The sequence below is a fragment of the Phragmites australis genome, chromosome 2 (assembly GCF_958298935.1).
Source record: "Phragmites australis chromosome 2, lpPhrAust1.1, whole genome shotgun sequence".
NCBI lineage: Eukaryota > Viridiplantae > Streptophyta > Magnoliopsida > Poales > Poaceae > Phragmites > Phragmites australis.
Window position 1 is genome coordinate 5,839,386 of NC_084922.1, and position 17,920 is coordinate 5,857,305.

A 17,920-nucleotide genomic window follows, 5' to 3' on the forward strand; every position below is an offset into this window, starting at 1 on the left:
GCCATTCTAGGCCTGTGCTATGAGATATACTACGCGCACGGTCTACTTGTGCGCAATCTAGTATGAAAGTAGCCACAGATAGTAAAAGCAGCTCAATTCTTTTGGGTACTAGCCATCACATACGTATTTCACACGTGTAAAATTAATAATATTATATAAGATTAAAAAAAATCATAGAAAAAATAATTGAAAAACAAAAAACTGATACTACACCCTTATAGATAGAATGAAGTAATAGACTATTACTATTTTTAATTCTGATAGTGTCTATTAATTATATATTTTCAAATTGATTGAAAGTTTTCAAATAATTAAAATGGTAGAAGATGGAGGATTAACTTTAATTTTATATTATTTGATCGTGTAAGATATACAATAAAGATCGTTTGAATCTACCTAACTTGTTCATTCTATAAGAGCATAGAAGCATAGATATAGATAATATTGATTGGCAAATTTTTAAGCTGCAATGAACTGCTAGTGATGAAAAAAACGCAATAATTACCCTCTTGTTTTCCTCGTCAGACAAACATCGTGAAACAACATTGTCAACAAAATAGACAAATATCTGTGAAACGGAGTCGATCGGAGTACGAACGTCGCCGGAGAAACGTTTGGCTCCGAAACGATTTCGTGATAAGATCGATCTCGAAGACGCCAGGTACACTCCCGATCACCTTCTATAAATAGCTCGAGCCTTCCCCTCTCGAATCCAATAAGCCAAGAACTCTCTACGAGGGGAAGTAGCCCACAGCTAATTGCTAGGCTAACAACTCAATCGATTGCTTTCGCAGTTTAGGCGGCGGCCATGTCTCCCTCCCCTGATCTCTCCCGCGTCCTGCCCCGCGTGCTCATCGTCTCCCGCCGCACCCTCCGCAAGAACAAGTTCGTTGACTTCGTGGGTGAGTTATCCCTCCCGGTCATCTCGAGGAGGCTCCAACCTTCTCGGATTTGTTGGTAGAACTAACTCATGGGTTGCGTTGGGCGGTAGCTGACCCTTGCATGGCGCATGCGTGTGCGTTTGTTTGTCTGTGTCGCAGGAGAGTACCACCTCGACCTCATCGTGGTTTACGGCGCGGTGCCGGTGATCGTGCCGCGCGTGGCCGGCGTGCACACGCTGCTAGACTCGTTCGAGCCAATCCACGGCGTGCTCCTCTGCGAGGGCGAGGACATCGACCCCTCTCTCTACGACGCCGACGTGGCCGGGGCGCTCTCGTCGGAGCAGCTCGAGGCCGTGAGGCGCCTGCACCCGAGCGACGCCGCCATCGACCATGAGAAGGACTCCATCGAGCTCCGCCTCGCCCGCCGCTGCCTCGAGCGCAACATCCCCTTCCTCGGCATCTGCCGCGGCTCGCAGGTGCTCAACGTCGCCTGCGGCGGCTCGCTCTACCAGGACGTCGAGCACGAGCTGGGCCCCGAGTCCGCCGCCGTCCGCCACATCAACTACGACGACTACGACGGGCACCGCCACCCGGTGCGCTTCCTGCCGGGCACGCCGCTGCACGAGTGGTTCGCGGACTCGCTGGGCGAGGACGGCGAGCAGCTGATGGTGAACAGCTACCACCACCAGGGCGTGCGGCGGCTGGCACAGCGGTTCTTGCCGATGGCGTTCGCGCCGGACGGACTCGTGGAGGGATTCTACGACCCCGACGCGTACAACCCCAGCGAGGGCAAGTTCATCATGGGCCTCCAGTTCCACCCGGAGCGCATGCGCAAGGCCGGCTCCGACGAGTTCGACTACCCCGGCTGCGCCAGGGCCTACCAGGAGTTCGTCCGCGCCGTGATCGCGTACCAGGAGAAGGCGGCCGCTCACGTGCCCCGGGCGGGGTCGAAGCTGAACAAGGAGATGGAGAAGCGGCGCAAGGTCATCTTCCGGAGCTTCTCGCTCGCCAAAGACCTGTACGTCTCCGGCGGCCGCACGCGCCCCGCGGAGCAGCGCGATCTCGAAGCCGGCGCCGAGTTCCTCGAGATAAGCACGCACCAGGTCGGTCACATTTGCTTGCGGTCGCTGCAAACGCACGAAGCCAAGTCCTAACCGTGTTGTCGCTAACAAATCGTCTCGAACGTGCTTGCAGTCGAACACGGCGCTGAGCGTGCAGCAGGAGAAGCGGCTGAAGCAGATGGGCGCGACGGTGCGAAACGCGTCGGGGTACCTCAACAGCCTGAAGCTGGACGACGGGCGGGAGGCGGCTGCGAGGGCGCTCATGGAAGAGATGACCGTCGACCAGCTGTCCGACCTCGCATCCTTCTACCACACCATGGGCAAGATCTGCTCCGAGGTGCTCGATAGGAAGCTGCAGTCTTTACATCTGCATGAGTGAAAACTCGAGCGCGTCACCGGCTGGAGCAGCTCGAAGACTTGAGCCCATCTCCTTCACCGACAGGGATGACGATTGACGAGCAGGCGAACGGACGAACTAAGTACATGTTGGCTGTTTTCGTTTAAGGTGTCGTTCTCATCCAGAGCGTATCTTTCTGCGTCAGAGCAACCAGATTGTCAGAACTCAAAAGAGTGTACGATACCATATTGTCCTCTTCCCCCTCATCGCGAACTCGAGATCAAGTGCATTTTTTTTATAAGAGGGTGTTAACCCTCGGTTTTCATAATAAAAATATTTAAGTTTACATGACGACATCCAACATAGAGCAAACATATAGCAAAAGAGAGGCATGGAACGCCCACCGCCCTCATACCTTACAAACGTTAAAACTATAGCCATTCTGACTCTGTTCATAACTAAAGGACACAAAAGCCACCAGAACCAAGATGAAAACACTACTGCGTCAGCCACGAAAGATGGTCCTCCAGAAAGACAAGCGACAATGACACCAGAATGGCGCCGATGGCAGCTACCCGGTGAAAAACTAGGAATGGTTGCTTGTAATATCTCAGCAGCACTTGCTGGCAAGAACTCTGAAAGTACAAATTTTGTAACACAATTTCCAACAGAAGCACTGTACGAATGTTCTCTTCTAAACTTTTTTTCAAGCTCCACCTGAATCTTCATGACAATCCATTCTCTTACACCAACATTGGTGAGACAAACTCTCGAGGTACCAAGTAAAATGTTTTTCTTTGGCAACAGCACGGTAAATCCGAAGTAGATTTGAGAAGAATCAGTATCAGATGGCGACACATAAACTGAAGGCAGATGCAAGATTGCAAGCAAAAGACAAGACTGCTAGAGTAAAGCAAATCACCTCACGGATGTAGTACAGACTTAAAGTGCTAAGTTAGTGGGCTGTCCTGGAGCTTCAAATTGGTACGATGAAAACTGCTACCAACACCCAGATTTGTCGGAGCAAACGCAAGGTGGCATGGAGCCATGGATATGGCAGGCATGGCGAGCAGGTAGCACCACTGCCCCAACACTTGTCCAAATCAAGCCACCTGAGACGCCCCTATAGCCAAGACAGAATGCTACTGATACTGAACAATAACACAAACTGTAGGTTCAAGCATCAAGAATTCAGAATGGGCACATGCACAGCGCTTGGACCTCTTCCATATGTCCAGCTCATCAAGAAAACCTTACTCAAACTTAAGTAGAGAACAACGAAAGCTAAAACAAGCATGGATGTTACCAAGGCTGTACGTATTGACCTTTTCAACCATATAATATATATTTATTGTACAACAGTCACTAGAATATTTGGATAAAACAACAATGCCAGCTGGAATAGCCTTCTGAATATCTATCTACAGCATATTCTAGGCCTGACTGGGCTTGCAACAGCAGCAAACCGAAGGCTATATGCTAATAATTGGTTTCAGTTACAACGATGGTTGTCCAATGTAACAATTGCATTCGTGGAATGCGCTGCAATGATTCATGAAGCTCCAGATGGACCGGCATATTCGTTAACCTTCTTCATTTCTGCAAAATCACATAGACAGATGAGTTCTAGAACTTCCTATTCGCTACCATCAAGCTAGATAGATTGAGAAATGTCATTATTTAGAGCTTTATAGTAGACACTTGTGGCCATATAGATAGAAAAATTTGAATTTAATGGGTCTTCAAACAATGTTTGCAAGTCCCTACATTTGCAGTTCAGTAAAATAAACAATACTTATACAGGAAACGAGGGGGAGAATACAATGGTTTCGCAGGAAGTCGGAGGCTAACTTCAGCCACAGGGGTGAAGTGCGACATACCAATCCATCGTTGTCCAAGTGAAGGAAACCACTGTGACCATGAGCATTTGTAAACTTGTACAGAGGTCCAATAGCTGATGAGAGAATTTGTATCAGTCATTTGTACTACAGATTAGAGATATGCTTTGAGTTTTAATTTGGTTTGTGTGAATATCTTGCTGCTTGAGAGGAAGAGAGCTGCAGATTTTCAAACAAACATAACAATAGAGCAATATTTTAGATGAAAATATCCAAGTATAAGCACCATCAAGGACGATGCAAAAGGCCGGAACAATTTTTCATTGTCTAAAAAAAAGCATCATCAAGGTGGCAATCTGGCAGAAGGGAGAGGTCTGTATAACACTACTCCACTAGCACATAACTAGCAAAATATTCACAACATAGTTTCCTCATGAAAGTTGAGATACTGAAAGCTTTGGTTCAACAGGTTGAGTCAGGGAAGAACACATCTACCACAAAACATGCAGAATAGAAAGCATCACCTAATCTTTGTTGACCTGAAAGCATTACTCGGTGTACAACTGTAGTTTATTATTTTTTGGAAACAAGTACCTATAAATGTAGTAGGTAACATCATTACGAATAGGAACTACAGACATGAAGAGCTATATAAGACTACCTTCATAGCCACCATATACTGGATCTTCAGACAGTAAAAGAGGTGTGGCCAGGTCGACAAAACTGCATCCATAAGTTTCAAAAACAAATTTAGTGGCTGATTCAGCAGAATTAAGGTCTGGAACATGGAAGTACTTCTTTTTAGTTTGTGGCTTTGAGCACCCTATTGACAATGTCTCAGGCTGATAAAAAGTTGAATTTATAATTTTCATAACAAACAGACCTGAAACAACCGAGCCCAGCAGCTACATGACCAGCAAAGCTCATAGTTATCCTAGTCTTGACCATACCACCAATCATCAAAGCAACATTGGCTTTTCTTGCAGCATCAATTATTTCAAGTGCCCCGAGAACCCCCAACTTTGCCAACTTGATGTTAATAACATGGGCCAGATTCCCATGTATTATTTTCTGAGCATCGAGTAAACTTCGACAACTTTCATCAGCAGCAATAGCGACTTTGTATTTCTCCATGGCAGCAATACTAACATCACGGAGACCTTCCCAGTCATCTCTGTGAACTGGTTGCTCAAAGAGTATAGGGGTCACTCCCATTTCTGAAACCAATGACAGAGTAGCAACAAAATAACTTAGTAGAGGCACAGGAAGAAGCTTGAGCTATCAACAAAATAACGTATTATAAGCAGCTAAAAAATTCAACATGTTGATGCAAGGTTAAAAAGAGAGCTCTTATAGTAGCACACAGTTTGAAGGAGTACAAACCATCTAGTCTATGAAGAACTTCAATTGCTTGATCAGCTGTGTATCCTTCGTTTGCATCCAAGATAAATGAGCAGTCTGGATGGACAAGCCTTATAGCCTTCAGAACTTCTATATCTGAGTTCAAGTTTTTCCCAATCTTGAGCTTCAGTGTTTGAAACCCTTGCCCTCGATATTTTGCAGCCAATTGAGCAGCTTCATTTGGGGCCACAATTGGAATCTAAATTGAGGTATATAAAAATAACAAATTTAGTCAAGGTACTTACACGCTTTCTGGATTCAGTGCAGAGGATGATGATATAACCGTACCGTGATGTCTGTGGTCACACTATCGGATGCCCCTCCAAATAATCTCCACAGAGGGATGCGAATGCTGTTAGCAACTGCGTCAATCAGTGCCATCTCCACTCCTGCTCTGGCCTTAATTGGAAAACAGTACAGTCAAATACACATCATAGGACAAATCATGTATCTCAAGTCTAAACAGCAATCAAACACTGAGTAGCCATCAAGAAAATCAGAATCATAAGATAAATCATGTCAGATCCTTACATTTTCATCTCACCGATTTCCAAGAAAAACAATTGGAAAACTTCCATGTGGGCTAAAAGGAATGATCAAATTTTCTGAAGGAAACTAACTTTCTGCCTAAGGTAGGACCTTTTTCTGATTTTGGATGTAAAACTCAGGCTTGTAGCTAATCGTTCCTTACAGGTAATATGGATGTTCAAGTAGAATTTTCCTAGGCACCACTATTGTTCTATTTGGGATCGGGGAAGCAGACCCTTGAAATGGCCTTTGGAAAAAAAATTGTCGTACAAATTGAAAGAGTTACTCGCTGCAAAGGCTTACTGGCCGTAGAAATTGGTGATCAGGCACATTACTTCAATAGATCAGTACCTGAGAGGCTATTCCCATCTACATCAAGGTCTAATTTTAAAACTGCAATCACCCCATCAACATCGGGTAGAGCATGCTCGAAAAATTCAGTTTTGCACAACAATATTTGTACTTTTCAACTATCACACGATCAAACACTTGTCAACCTACGGTAACCAAATTCAATTTTTTACTTCGTGCGCTGGACGAGAAGGCGCAGATTCCTCACCGAGGCGAAGAAGTGTCCCAGTGGCGCGCCGGCTAGCACCGCGCAGGCCCGGCCCGCGGCGGCGAGTGCAGCCAGCTGGTCCTCGGCCGTGACGGAGGGCAGCACGGTCGCCTCCACCCACCCGACAGCGCTGCTGCGGAGATCCACGCGCACGGCGACGTTGGAGACGGCCTCGAGGCGCGAGGACGCGATGGTGAAGGGCGCGGCCAGCGGCACGTCAAGCGGGCGCGCCTCGGCCGCCGCCACGTCCACGGAGAAGGTCTCCTTGAGAGCGTCGAAGCCGAAAGACTACACGGGTGCCGGCGGAGACTGGAACGGGGAAGGAGAGATGGCGCGGAGGCGGGTGGCGGCGGTGGAGGTGGAGTGGCGGCCGGCAGGGACGAGATTAGGCCTCTGGCTAGGGTTTGGGCCCGGGCCGGTGGGAGAGCCGGAGAGGCGAGGAGGCGGAGGAGATGAGGCGTCCATGGCCACTGGCGAATGGGGACTGGACGCCGGCGATATTCGCGGAGAACTGGAGGAAGATGAGCGCGGGGAGGAGAGGAACACTGCTAGTTCTATTTATATCTCAGTATATATATATATTGGGGAAATACTCATCCCGCAAATATTGTTAAAAGATCGTCACAGAAACTTCTCTGGTGCTCTTGGCTCTGTATCTAAAGGAGGAAGCTTGGTTTTAGAGACCGTACATCCCTCCGGCTACTGTACTCTAAGATACGAAAGAAGTCATCTTTCGATGAAGGTTAGGAAGTCATCTTTCGATGAAGGTTAGGATGTCTTTTAGGACCCCAATGTTCGAGTCTCGCTGACCTTTCGGAGCTCTAGATTTTCAGAGCTTTAGGCTCCTGAAGTCACAGCCTCCCGGAACCCTGACCTTCTGAAGGCCTCCGTCTCCCAAAGCCCGGGTGGGCTCCCAGAGCACACAGAGAGGGGTCATCAGACCTTGAAAAAGGATCAACTAGAGCGAACTCATCAGTCATCCTCTACCTGTAAGGAGTTGACATACATTTAATGCGACGCAAGTGGAGGTCATCCTGACACCTTGACAGTGCGGCGCTACAATAGGTGACTAATAGAATATCACACCTTTAGGGCCACTTGTATCACTGCATCGCCATATTAGATAATATCTTCTAAATTAGGGACAGAGGTATCCTACCTAGACCTATGCTGTATGATTCAACAGCTCTAGGCCCATGACGTATTGCGATATTTATATCGCTGTAAGGGCATATCTGTATATCTGTACAATGGATAACCCTATAAATACCGACCCTTGGCCATCAGGCCGAAGGACCGATCCTTTTTACCATCAACATATTTGGTGTTCCTCTCTCTCCACTTCTTCTCCAAGGTTGAGCCACTCCTATGAGTGAGCCTCGCCGCACTTGTTCGTGTAAGATATCTTCTTGCGCCAACAGTGCGCTGTCCATGGGAATCAGAACATAGAAGTACAAAGGGAGGTAGGACGCCACTAAGGACCACCAAGGCCCTGACATAAGCAGCCGCTTGTATCGCCACACCCCTGTAGGAGTACGCATGGCAGCTGCGACTGGGCACCCTATGTGCCCCCACCCACTTCACAACTAGGTAGAGTGGCAGCTCCCCGGCCAACATAGACCCGATAGCCTGGGCTGGCACAAAAGTCCGAACCGACACAGAAGCTTTCTAGCAGTGGTGCGGTGAGGACATCGCCGCACGTCAGGAGGTTGCTACCGAGGCCGCTACAAGACAGGCCGTCATCCAATGTTCTGGGCACTTAAGCCCAAGGGCACCCATGACTAGGCCCAGCCCTTAGATGTTTCCGGCTGTGACATCCTCAGCACCTCCATTGAGCTAGTGTCCTTTGAGAGCTTGGTCACTCGGCAACCTCTTCGCCCCTCGTGGGTGGAAGGAAGTTTCCATGGGACCACAAGCTCCGATACGTGCAAATCCCGCCGGCATCGAGGTCGTTGTGACAGCCCAAGTGGCTTAACCATGTCATTAAGCATCATAAGCATCATATTTTTATTATTTTGATCATATTTTTATTATTTTGAGCAATTCTTGGCATGTGTTTTAAATTGAACTCAAATTGATAAAGTTAATTTTTAAGTGGTGCGTTGTGAAGCAACTCAGAATATTGCTATGCAACATAGGTTTGGAAACTATTTTAGAAATTAGTCCATGCCATGTGAAGAATATAAATAATTTTTTCTAAAATTTTGGGAATGATTTTGAAGGCATAAAAATTACCACAAATTAAAAAAGTTGCATCTTTGGGGAAGTTTAGTTTGAAATTGGCTCATGCATTATGGCTCAAACCAGTTAAAATGGGTTACACATAAATTGTAGTTTCAAAAAAATTTATCCCATGATTTTTGGACAACGGGAAGGTATTCTTTTGAATAGAAGAAATGGAGACAATATTTTTCTTTAGTCGGTCACTGTTCATCGACCCCACCTGTCATCCCTCTCTCTTCCTCTCATCTCCTCTCACTCACCGAGCTTTGCTTAGGGGTGGCTGCCTCTTTCCTTGACTTTGGAGGCCAACCACGTCGCCAGTCGAGTCGAGCACGGCACCGTGCTCCTTCCCGAGGTGCTGGGCGTCGTCCTTATCTCCTCTCCCCTCGCTCTCTCTGCTCTCCTCTCTCTCACACTCGGCTGCCGAGCACAGAGAAGCAGAGTAGAGTGCACTGCAATGCCACCGCCCAAAATCCACCGCACCGAGCTTGATTTTGCCCCGGCCAAGCTCACCGGAGCACTGAAAGGCGGCGCTAGGATCCTCACCGAGCTCATCCATTGCTTTCCCCAGCTTTTCCCGTACTAATCGACCTCGGCAGGCGCTTCTTCCTTGGAGCCGGTGCCCTTCCTCCCGCCGTTCGCCGTCGATCCACTGTGTTACCGCTTCTTCGGCTGAATCAATTCCGCGATAAGTTTCCACACGACCTATTGAATCCTTTGCGCACGTCCATTATTGTTTGGTGCGTTGCCGATGCGCTTCTCCGCGTGAGCCGTCCGCCACCACCACCTCGGTGCACGCTGCCAGCCGGGCCACCGTCGGGCCCGTCGAAAACTAGCCAGGTCGTTGAATCCACATGCCTGCGTAGATGCTGTAGGGGTTCTCATCTGGCTTGATTGCGTCGTCGTTTAGCCGCCGGTGAGACAAGCTGTGCTGCCGCTGTGCTGTTTCCGCCGCTCGTCGCCTTCCGGCCATCGCCGTCAACGACGTGTACCCCAGTCGAGTTTGTGCATCTCCATTGATCGCGTTGCTTGCCTCCCCGGCCACCGGCGTTTCGTCGTTCGCCGCCGGCGAACCGTGCCAGCGCCGCGTGCTGTGGCTGGCCCGGGCGCAGGTCGATTTTGACCTGTGGTAAAACCAGTCGGGCCCACTGTCAGCCTCAGTGGCTAGCCGGTCGGGTGTGCAAAAAGGATTCTGGGCTATTTTTAATTTGGATATTCCAGAAAATGCGAAATTAAATTTTGGTTCAACACATAATTTGGCTGAAACTTGTAAAATACATAGAAAATTGTATATAGCTCAAAAATCAGGAAGCCAATTTTGTTAGGTTTATATGTATCTACATGTTAAAAATACTGGGAGCTATGAAATGTGTATCTAAGTTGCATGGGTTAATAAAATATGTTTGAGCTTCATTAATCCATAATTAAATATTGGTAACTCCAAAATTGATGAAATCAATTTTGTAAATCTTATTAATTGATTCCCTGCTCATTAAAAATAATCACCCTCATGTTAGACATGATTAAATTCCTATTTAGGGTTAAGCTTTGTGTTAAGCTTAATTAATCCAGGAAAATGAGTAGATGCTTAGCATTAATCCAAATTAAGAAAATTTTGAGGCTTTAAAACTCATGTCATGATGCATTGCATCTCCACCTTATCATGCACTGTGGAGCATCCGTCATTGTATGTCATTCGTGCTTATTATTGCATGTGTTCTTCAGTAGTGAACGAAGAACCGAAGTGTGACGCGAGTGTGATCGAGGGTGACACTGAGGCACACCACTTCTGTGAGTTCTGTTCAGAAAGTGTCGGAAAAACCCCAGAGCAGAAAGGCAAGTATCTAAGCATACTGCACCTTTTGTTCAAATTAAATAGAGTCTAAAATTGATAAATTATGCTTTATATATGTTTGCATGTGTTGAGTCCAGCGTCGAGCTGATATGGGTAGAAACTATGTTGATGCATTATCTCTACCTTGACTTATTGATGAATCCTTATCCTTGTAGCCTTGATGAGATCGTTGTTGTCTAGCTTCAAGGTTTATTCAAAATGCTTAGCAATGCTTAGGTCCTCGGTAGAAGTCGAGCGACGGTGCTGCCGTTGTTCATGAGCTTAGGGCTTAATCACTATTTACAGATACAAAAATGAGATTGAGATGTAAGATTGGGGTGAGATGTGGACGGTGTTAGGGGTATCTTCTGCCCAGGAGGAGTCCTCTGGGTAGCTCGGGAGAGGAGCCCGGATGCCATAGATTGCTTGTGTCGTTTAAGGTCATCCGTCGGTACAGTTGGCTCTAGCACTTTCCGTACTCACAACATGTTGATCTAATGGTAAGGTAAGCCGATTATCTTGTATCATACCGACACTTGCCTTGCGGCTCTATGACACATAAGAGAAAAAGAAAAGGAGAAGCAAGGTGGCGGGGAGCCGGAGATGTCCAGGACACGCTCGTGGTAACCCCGGCGCCATAGGGGCATTGCAAGTGGGTAGTTCCGGGTATGAGAAAGCTTGACTCGAGTACCCCCTTGTGTGTACTTTCGTGAGTAGCACAAGCCGAATGGTCCTCGAGTCGTGTGGGTAAAGTTGTACCCCTCTGCAGGGTGTAAGAACAATTCGAATTACCGCGCTCTCGGTCATGAGCATGCTATTGTTTCATTTGTATTAGTCGTAGAGTTTATGAATGTGGGTAAGGTTATGGTGTGCTGATTTTGGTTGATGGTTTGTTGATGTGATACTATGGTTACAATACATACATGTTTAAGTTGTGGTTTATAGGGCAGAAAGGTAGTTGTTTTTGGAGTTAAGTATAGATGCTCACAAATATGTGTCATGGTTGTTTACCTTATATGTTTTACTTAATCTTGTAGTCTACTCTTACTAATAGCTCAATGCATAATCCTTGGAGTCAAGCTAGTATATGTGCTCTATATGGATTAAGTCTTGCGAGTACCTTCGTACTCATGCTTGCGCTTTCAGGTTCTGCTGGTGTGGGTGATGTAGTGTATGGTTACTTCATGCCCGCTGATGCAGGTGGTGGGCAAGAGTAGTGCATCCTACTCTGGTGAGGTGTAGCTTTTGGGGTGGAGCCTAAGAGTATATGGTTCTACTCTTCTTTGTTGATGTTAAGGTTTTAATCTTTCGCTGCGTAGTTTCTCTTTATGTAAACTGTAGCAAATGGTTGCATGTTTAAGAACTTGTAATATAACTTTAATTATTTGCTCTTTCTTAAGCTATGTTGTGATGTATATGTTGAAAAGGCATGTGTTCTGATCTTGGGTACAAAACATGTGCCGGGACTACCGGGATGGTATTCTGGTTAATCATTGAGATTGTATTTATAAATAATGATCCTCCTAATGATTAATTAGAATATTGTTTGGACGGTTCTTCACAATCGCTAACCATAGGCTCCGACAGTACCGAAAGAATACAAATGCATCTTGGACAAGGTCGGACGTGGCCATAGTACCGGTCATTGCTGAATCCTCGTAACCTTTTGGGAGGAGGACGGGACGTCCGGTAGGAGGAAAAGCTGGTAACAAGCGACCCGATAGTCGTGAGGCTACAGCGGGCCATCGAGCAAGAGGTCGGATCTTAACAAGCCTCACTCGACCTGCAGTGTCACCTCCGGCTCTACCACCAACAATGCAATTCCCTAGTGATAGGGATTGAGACGCACAAGTAGCCCCCATTGGGCCTCAAGAGGGGTGGGACCCTCACTGGCCTCCTGAGATGGGTTTGTCGTTTGAGATGTTGGCTATACCAAAGGAGTACCGGGCTCTGGCAATGGGACTCCGGATACTTCGGACTCCCGTGTAGCCCAAACCTTTCAGTAGATAACCCCGACCAGTGGAGCCAACTCTTCTAGCGCCTTTAGGCTGCGAAGCCTCCCTAGCCCCTGACCTTGTGGTGGAGGTTCCATTTTTGCAAAGGTACGTCCGTCTACAGCCACCTAGCAATAGCTTATCCAGGTGGTTTATATTTATATAGCAAAGTCGGCATATCTTGAAAATAGCTAGCCTAGCTATTAGGAAGTCTCTACGATAGATAACTAATAGGTAGCAACAGGGTACTATAAAACTTAGGTCACGCCTTTGCCCAGCAGTAGGCAGCTTTACTTAATCTTTATCACTATTCAACAGTAAAGTATGAAACTTAGCTTAAAAGTTGTACCCTTGCCTGAAAATACCATCCAACATGCGGCAAAGCAAGACCCCACCGGCGAGTTGATGGTGTAAGCCTCGATGCCGGAGGTATAAAAACTTAAGTCTAAGATTATATCTTGGTTCGGTAGTAGGTAGTAAGACCTAAGCCATGCCTCAGTCCAACATGTGCAAAAGAATAGCCGTTCGACCTAGTCGCGACTTATACTGCCAATTAGCTAGTTGCCGACAAACGGTAAGGTACCAAACCTAGCTTAGGTTATACCTCTATTCAAACAGTAAATAGTAGAATTTAAAATATATCTCTACACCTGAAGGCATTGTCTAGGTAGGAGACAAGGCCTCTCTAGAGTGGTGTGGACCCCCTCTGGTGTATTTTTCTGCCAGGGTGACACGACCTCTCAAGCATTGCTACATGTTTGGAGAGGAGCGGACCCCTTCTGGCATTGCGATATGCAGGAGTGGTGTGAACCCCCTCCAACATTTTTTTTTTGTGCTAGGGTGACACGGCCTCTTCGGTAAACCACTGCGGGACTTCGGATGGCCTTGCCTCCAGAGCCTCGCCGCGGGTAGAGGCCCAGGGGGTCACAGACCGACTCCCTCGGCCCCATTGTCGACTTCACCTCTAGCAACTGTCACAGGACTCCGGGTGGCCTTGCCTCCGTAGCCTCACTGCGGCTAAAGGTCAAACAAGTCACAGACCGCCTCCCTCAGCCCCATCGTCGGCTTCACCTCTAGCAAGTGTCACGGGACTCTGGGTGACCTTGTCTCCAGAGCCTCATCTTGGCTAGAGGCCTAAGGGGTCACCGAACACCTCCCTCAGACCCATCGTCGGCTTCACCTCCAGCAACCGTCGCGGGAATCCGAATGGCCTTGCCTCCGGAGCCTTGCTGCGGCTAAAAGCCTAGGGGTCACAGATCGCCTCCCTCGGCCCCATCATAGGCTGCACCTCCGAGAACCATTGTGGGACTCCCAGTGGCCTTGTCTCTAGAGTCTCACTGAGGCTAAAGGCCAAGGGGGTCCCAGACCACCTCCCTTAGCCCGATCATTGGCTAACGGGGTCACATACCGCCTCCCTCGGTCCCATCGTTGGCTTCACCTCCGGTAACCACCGCAGGATTCTGGATGGCCTTACCTCTGGAGCCTCCCCACGACTAAATGCCAAGCGGGTCATGGACCACCTCCCTTTGCCCCATCATCAGCTTCACCTCTGGCAACCGCCGCAGGACTCCAGATGGCCTTGCCACTCCAGATGGCCTTGCCTCCAGAGCCTCGCCGTGGCTAAAGGCCAAGCGGGTCGTGGACCACCTCATATGTGGCTCACTCATCGGCTTCACCTCTAGAAAGCGCCGCGGGAATCCAGGTGACCTTACCTCCGTAGCCTCACCATGGCTAAAGGCCCAGGGGGGTCCCAGAACCCCTCACTCGATCCGACCATCGGCTTCACCTCCAGCTACAGCCACGGGACTCCGGATGGCCTCGCCACAGCTGAAGGTTGAGGGGGTCACGAACCGCCTCCTTCGGCCCTCTCGACAGCTCCATCCCCAGCGATCACCACCGAGCTCCAAATGGATTGCCTGGAATAGGAAATCTAAACAAATTTAGAGTGATGTCTATACCGACTTCGAATAGAAGAAAAGGCTCGTTGCTCCAGCTACCAACACAACCGCGGTGTGCGAGAAGGCCAAGGAAGGTACCACATTTGGGGATCGAATGCACATAAAACACATTTCTGGCCACCTATTCAGAGGATCACCCACATTTTGATCCGAGAAAAGACATCAAGTAGTTCCAAGGATTTATTTTCATTACTAATAACTTGCACATCCAAAGATCATTTACAAAGGTGGCATTGACAAACGAAAAATAAATCCTGATAGAGCAATCTAGGGGGGGAGTACAAAGTGACGATCAAGGATGCTACAATCGGTGGCGTATGTCACGACTGATGCGCTTCATTTGTGGCCTACCACTATGAAAGCTAATACAGTAGCTGATTCCTGAGTTGCCAAAGGATAGAACAAGCTCCATCGTGACCCTCTTTCTACTACTACAGAATAGGTCATAAGTAGCAATCTTCAATGTCGATTGTGCAAAAACCGCTATTGAAGATGTATCAGTGCCAACTCTTAACCTCGTACGCACGAACAGTGATTGAACCATTAAGAACCAGCATTGATACCGACTATCAGTGCCGGTTCGTGGCTAAGTTTGAACCGGCACTGAAGCTAAGTTTGAACCCAAAATTTTGATTGAATCCAGTTTTGGCTCACTAGACGAACTATCAGTGCCGGTTCTAATCACAACCAACACTGATAGATTGTCAGTGGCTCGAGGAAATGTCTGACTTCGAATATTTTTCTCGACTCTTATCCACACGGCATCGGACTCTCTCTCTCTCTCTCTCTCTCTCTCTCTCTCTCTCTCTCTCTCTCTCTCTCTCTCTCTCTCTCTCTCTCTCTCTCTCTCTCTCTCTCTCTCTCTCTCTCTCTCTCGCGAAATCTCTCCACCCTTCTCCTCCTCTCTCCCCCTTATCTCTTTCCTTTCCTCCACAGCCACAAGCAGACTCTTTTCTTTCCGACTGCAGTCAACCAGGTTCGAGCTGTCACCATCACCACTGATGTCGGGCGGCCACACCTACCGTCCCACCTTGGATCACAAGAAACCTTCACTTCTCACACCCGCTACACCGACCTGCACAACGGACGTCGTGTCCATTTGTTCATCCAGGTAACAAGAATTGATTCAAATATGCCTTAATTATTTTATTCCTAAACTGAGCTCTTCATACGTTTACTATTTTTCAGGTACATAATTGTCCGAGGCACATCCATTTATCATATATGTAGATGTACTCTTGATCTCAAACCCTTCAAGTTTTTTTTTTTGCTAGGTATGGATGTACACTGTCCTTTTTCTTTTCAATGATCAACTGATCAATAGTATTCCCATAATCCTAGTGTTTTAGTCTTTTTGTTATCTTTCTGGGTCTAGATTTCTTGTGTCAAATAGGTAAGATCTGGATATGCGAAGAGTTCGACTTCTGATAATGCGTAAAGGGTGGAGACAACAGATGGATTAACTTTTTCCGCTTGTGCGAGATTGCATATGTAGTGTGTGATAGTTTCCATGTAGTGTATGTAGCTTCTGTAATTTTTTTAGCTTCCTTCAATGTAACATTAATGATGAAGTTTGATCAAATGTATATGAGTTATTATAGATCTTCCCTATGATTCTCTTTTGATCTACTTTGGGCAAATATGATTTTAACTTTCATAGAGAACTTCTATGAGAATTTTTCAACAGCCGAGATAGCTGGAAAGAGCTGGCTCTTTTTTTTTTGGGCTCTAAAACCTTTTTCAATGCTGGTTGGAGGTATGAACCAGCACTAAAAAGAACTTTCAGTGCCGGTTTCAGACCCAGCACTGATAGTCACTCATTATCAGTGCTGAGTAAAGAATGTTGGTTGAAAAAGGCTTCGACTGGCACTGAAGTTATTTTTCAACCGGCACGCTTATGCCTTTTTTTAGTAGTGTCCCCTCCTCCTCGACCTTTTTCTTCTTCATCTTGGCCACCTCCTTCTCCGCCTTCGCCTTCTCCTCCGCATCAATCTCCCTCTCCAAAGAATCCTAGTCGACCTCCTCTTCATCATCAGAGATGGCGATGGTCTCGGCTGGAGCAACCGCTTGGATCGGAGGCCGAGATGGAGCAATGGGCGGTAGCCCCCTCAGCGAGGAGGGGAGTACCATGGCCGTCGGCTCCAACCCTACAAGTACCGGCACTAGCAGTAAGGGCGACCTCGCTGTCAAGAATATCAACATATCCGACGATGAGGAGCAGGACGCCATACTCTAAAAAACCAAAGAGAAACGTTCCCCTACACAAGCAGGGAAGGATGAGCTGGGTGAACCTCAGTTTTTATAACCAGGCCAAATGGTTGCACACCCCTAGGGAAGTAAACAGAATTGCCATGGGTATCATTTCGCGGCGGTTCCAAATACTCCCCCGGGGGACCTGTGGCCACACTCCGGTTTATCCCTGTCGATGTGGCGTCTTCCTGCGGTGGTACCTAGGTTTTTTGCGTCCCCATAGGGGAGAATGGAGCCAGAGAGTGTCGTCGTTGCTGGCATCGGCGAATTACCGAGCTAGGCTTTCGCCTAGAGCCTCCCCACACCCATACCGTAAAGAACTATGGCATGTCGTCGTTGGCCTGTCACCCACCATGGCCTCCACCTCAAAAGAAAGAGTCCACCACCGTCCCTGACATCTCACACGTGGCCTTGCCACTGTAGTCACTATGTGCCTACGACCCCTCGCTAATGCCGCGCTCAGATGTGGCCTCTGTCGTTGCCACCGCCTCTCAGGCCACCACGCATGGCCTCAAATCCAGCCTCTGCCTGCCGAGGCCTCCCAATCGTCGACCTGGTGTCTCCCGCCGCCTCATCACAAGTGCCTCACCACCGTCATCCAAGGCTGCAACCCGCGGCGCCTCACTGCCATCCCACTACCACAGCCCGGCACAGCCACCCAATGTTGCGCCGCCACGCGCACAACACACACGCCTATCGACACCTGCCACCATGCCACGAGCGCCTCACCAGACCCGTCCAAATCTAGCCACGAGGTAGGTGACCTGAGGAGGGGAAGCCCCGTCCTTGCGGCCATACAGGCTTCTTGTGGCGTGCTTGGGTGACAGCGAGATGGGAGGGGTGGAGGGGTGGTGGGGGAGGGACGGCGGCACTAGGGTTTCAGAGCCACCCTAGGAGCGACAAGGGGTGTACAGTGCTGAGGTTATTCTGAAGAGTCCACAGCCTATAGAAAAGTGCTTCTGAATCAGGAGTTCAGCACTACCACAAGTATGCGTGATGCGTTGCTTTTCAAACCTGTTTGCTGAAAGCGCCTTTCCTGAAGTTGATTCTTTTCTT

General features: G+C 48.1%; 1 protein-coding gene and 1 pseudogene across 1 annotated transcript; one reads left to right on the top strand and one right to left on the bottom strand.

Annotated features, from left to right (window-relative positions):
• Positions 1–727: 727 nt before the first annotated feature.
• LOC133896060 (putative glutamine amidotransferase GAT1_2.1) lies at positions 728–2,753 on the top strand. The gene is made up of 3 exons (XM_062336575.1): positions 728–902; positions 1,041–1,984; positions 2,076–2,753. The coding sequence occupies exons 1-3, from the start codon at positions 809–811 to the stop codon at positions 2,319–2,321; spliced, it is 1,284 nt and encodes a 427-aa protein (XP_062192559.1). The 5' UTR covers positions 728–808; the 3' UTR covers positions 2,322–2,753.
• Positions 2,754–3,590: 837 nt separating this feature from the next.
• Positions 3,591–7,208, bottom strand: LOC133896070 (L-Ala-D/L-amino acid epimerase-like; annotated as a pseudogene).
• Between the last annotated feature and the right edge of the window lie 10,712 nt (positions 7,209–17,920).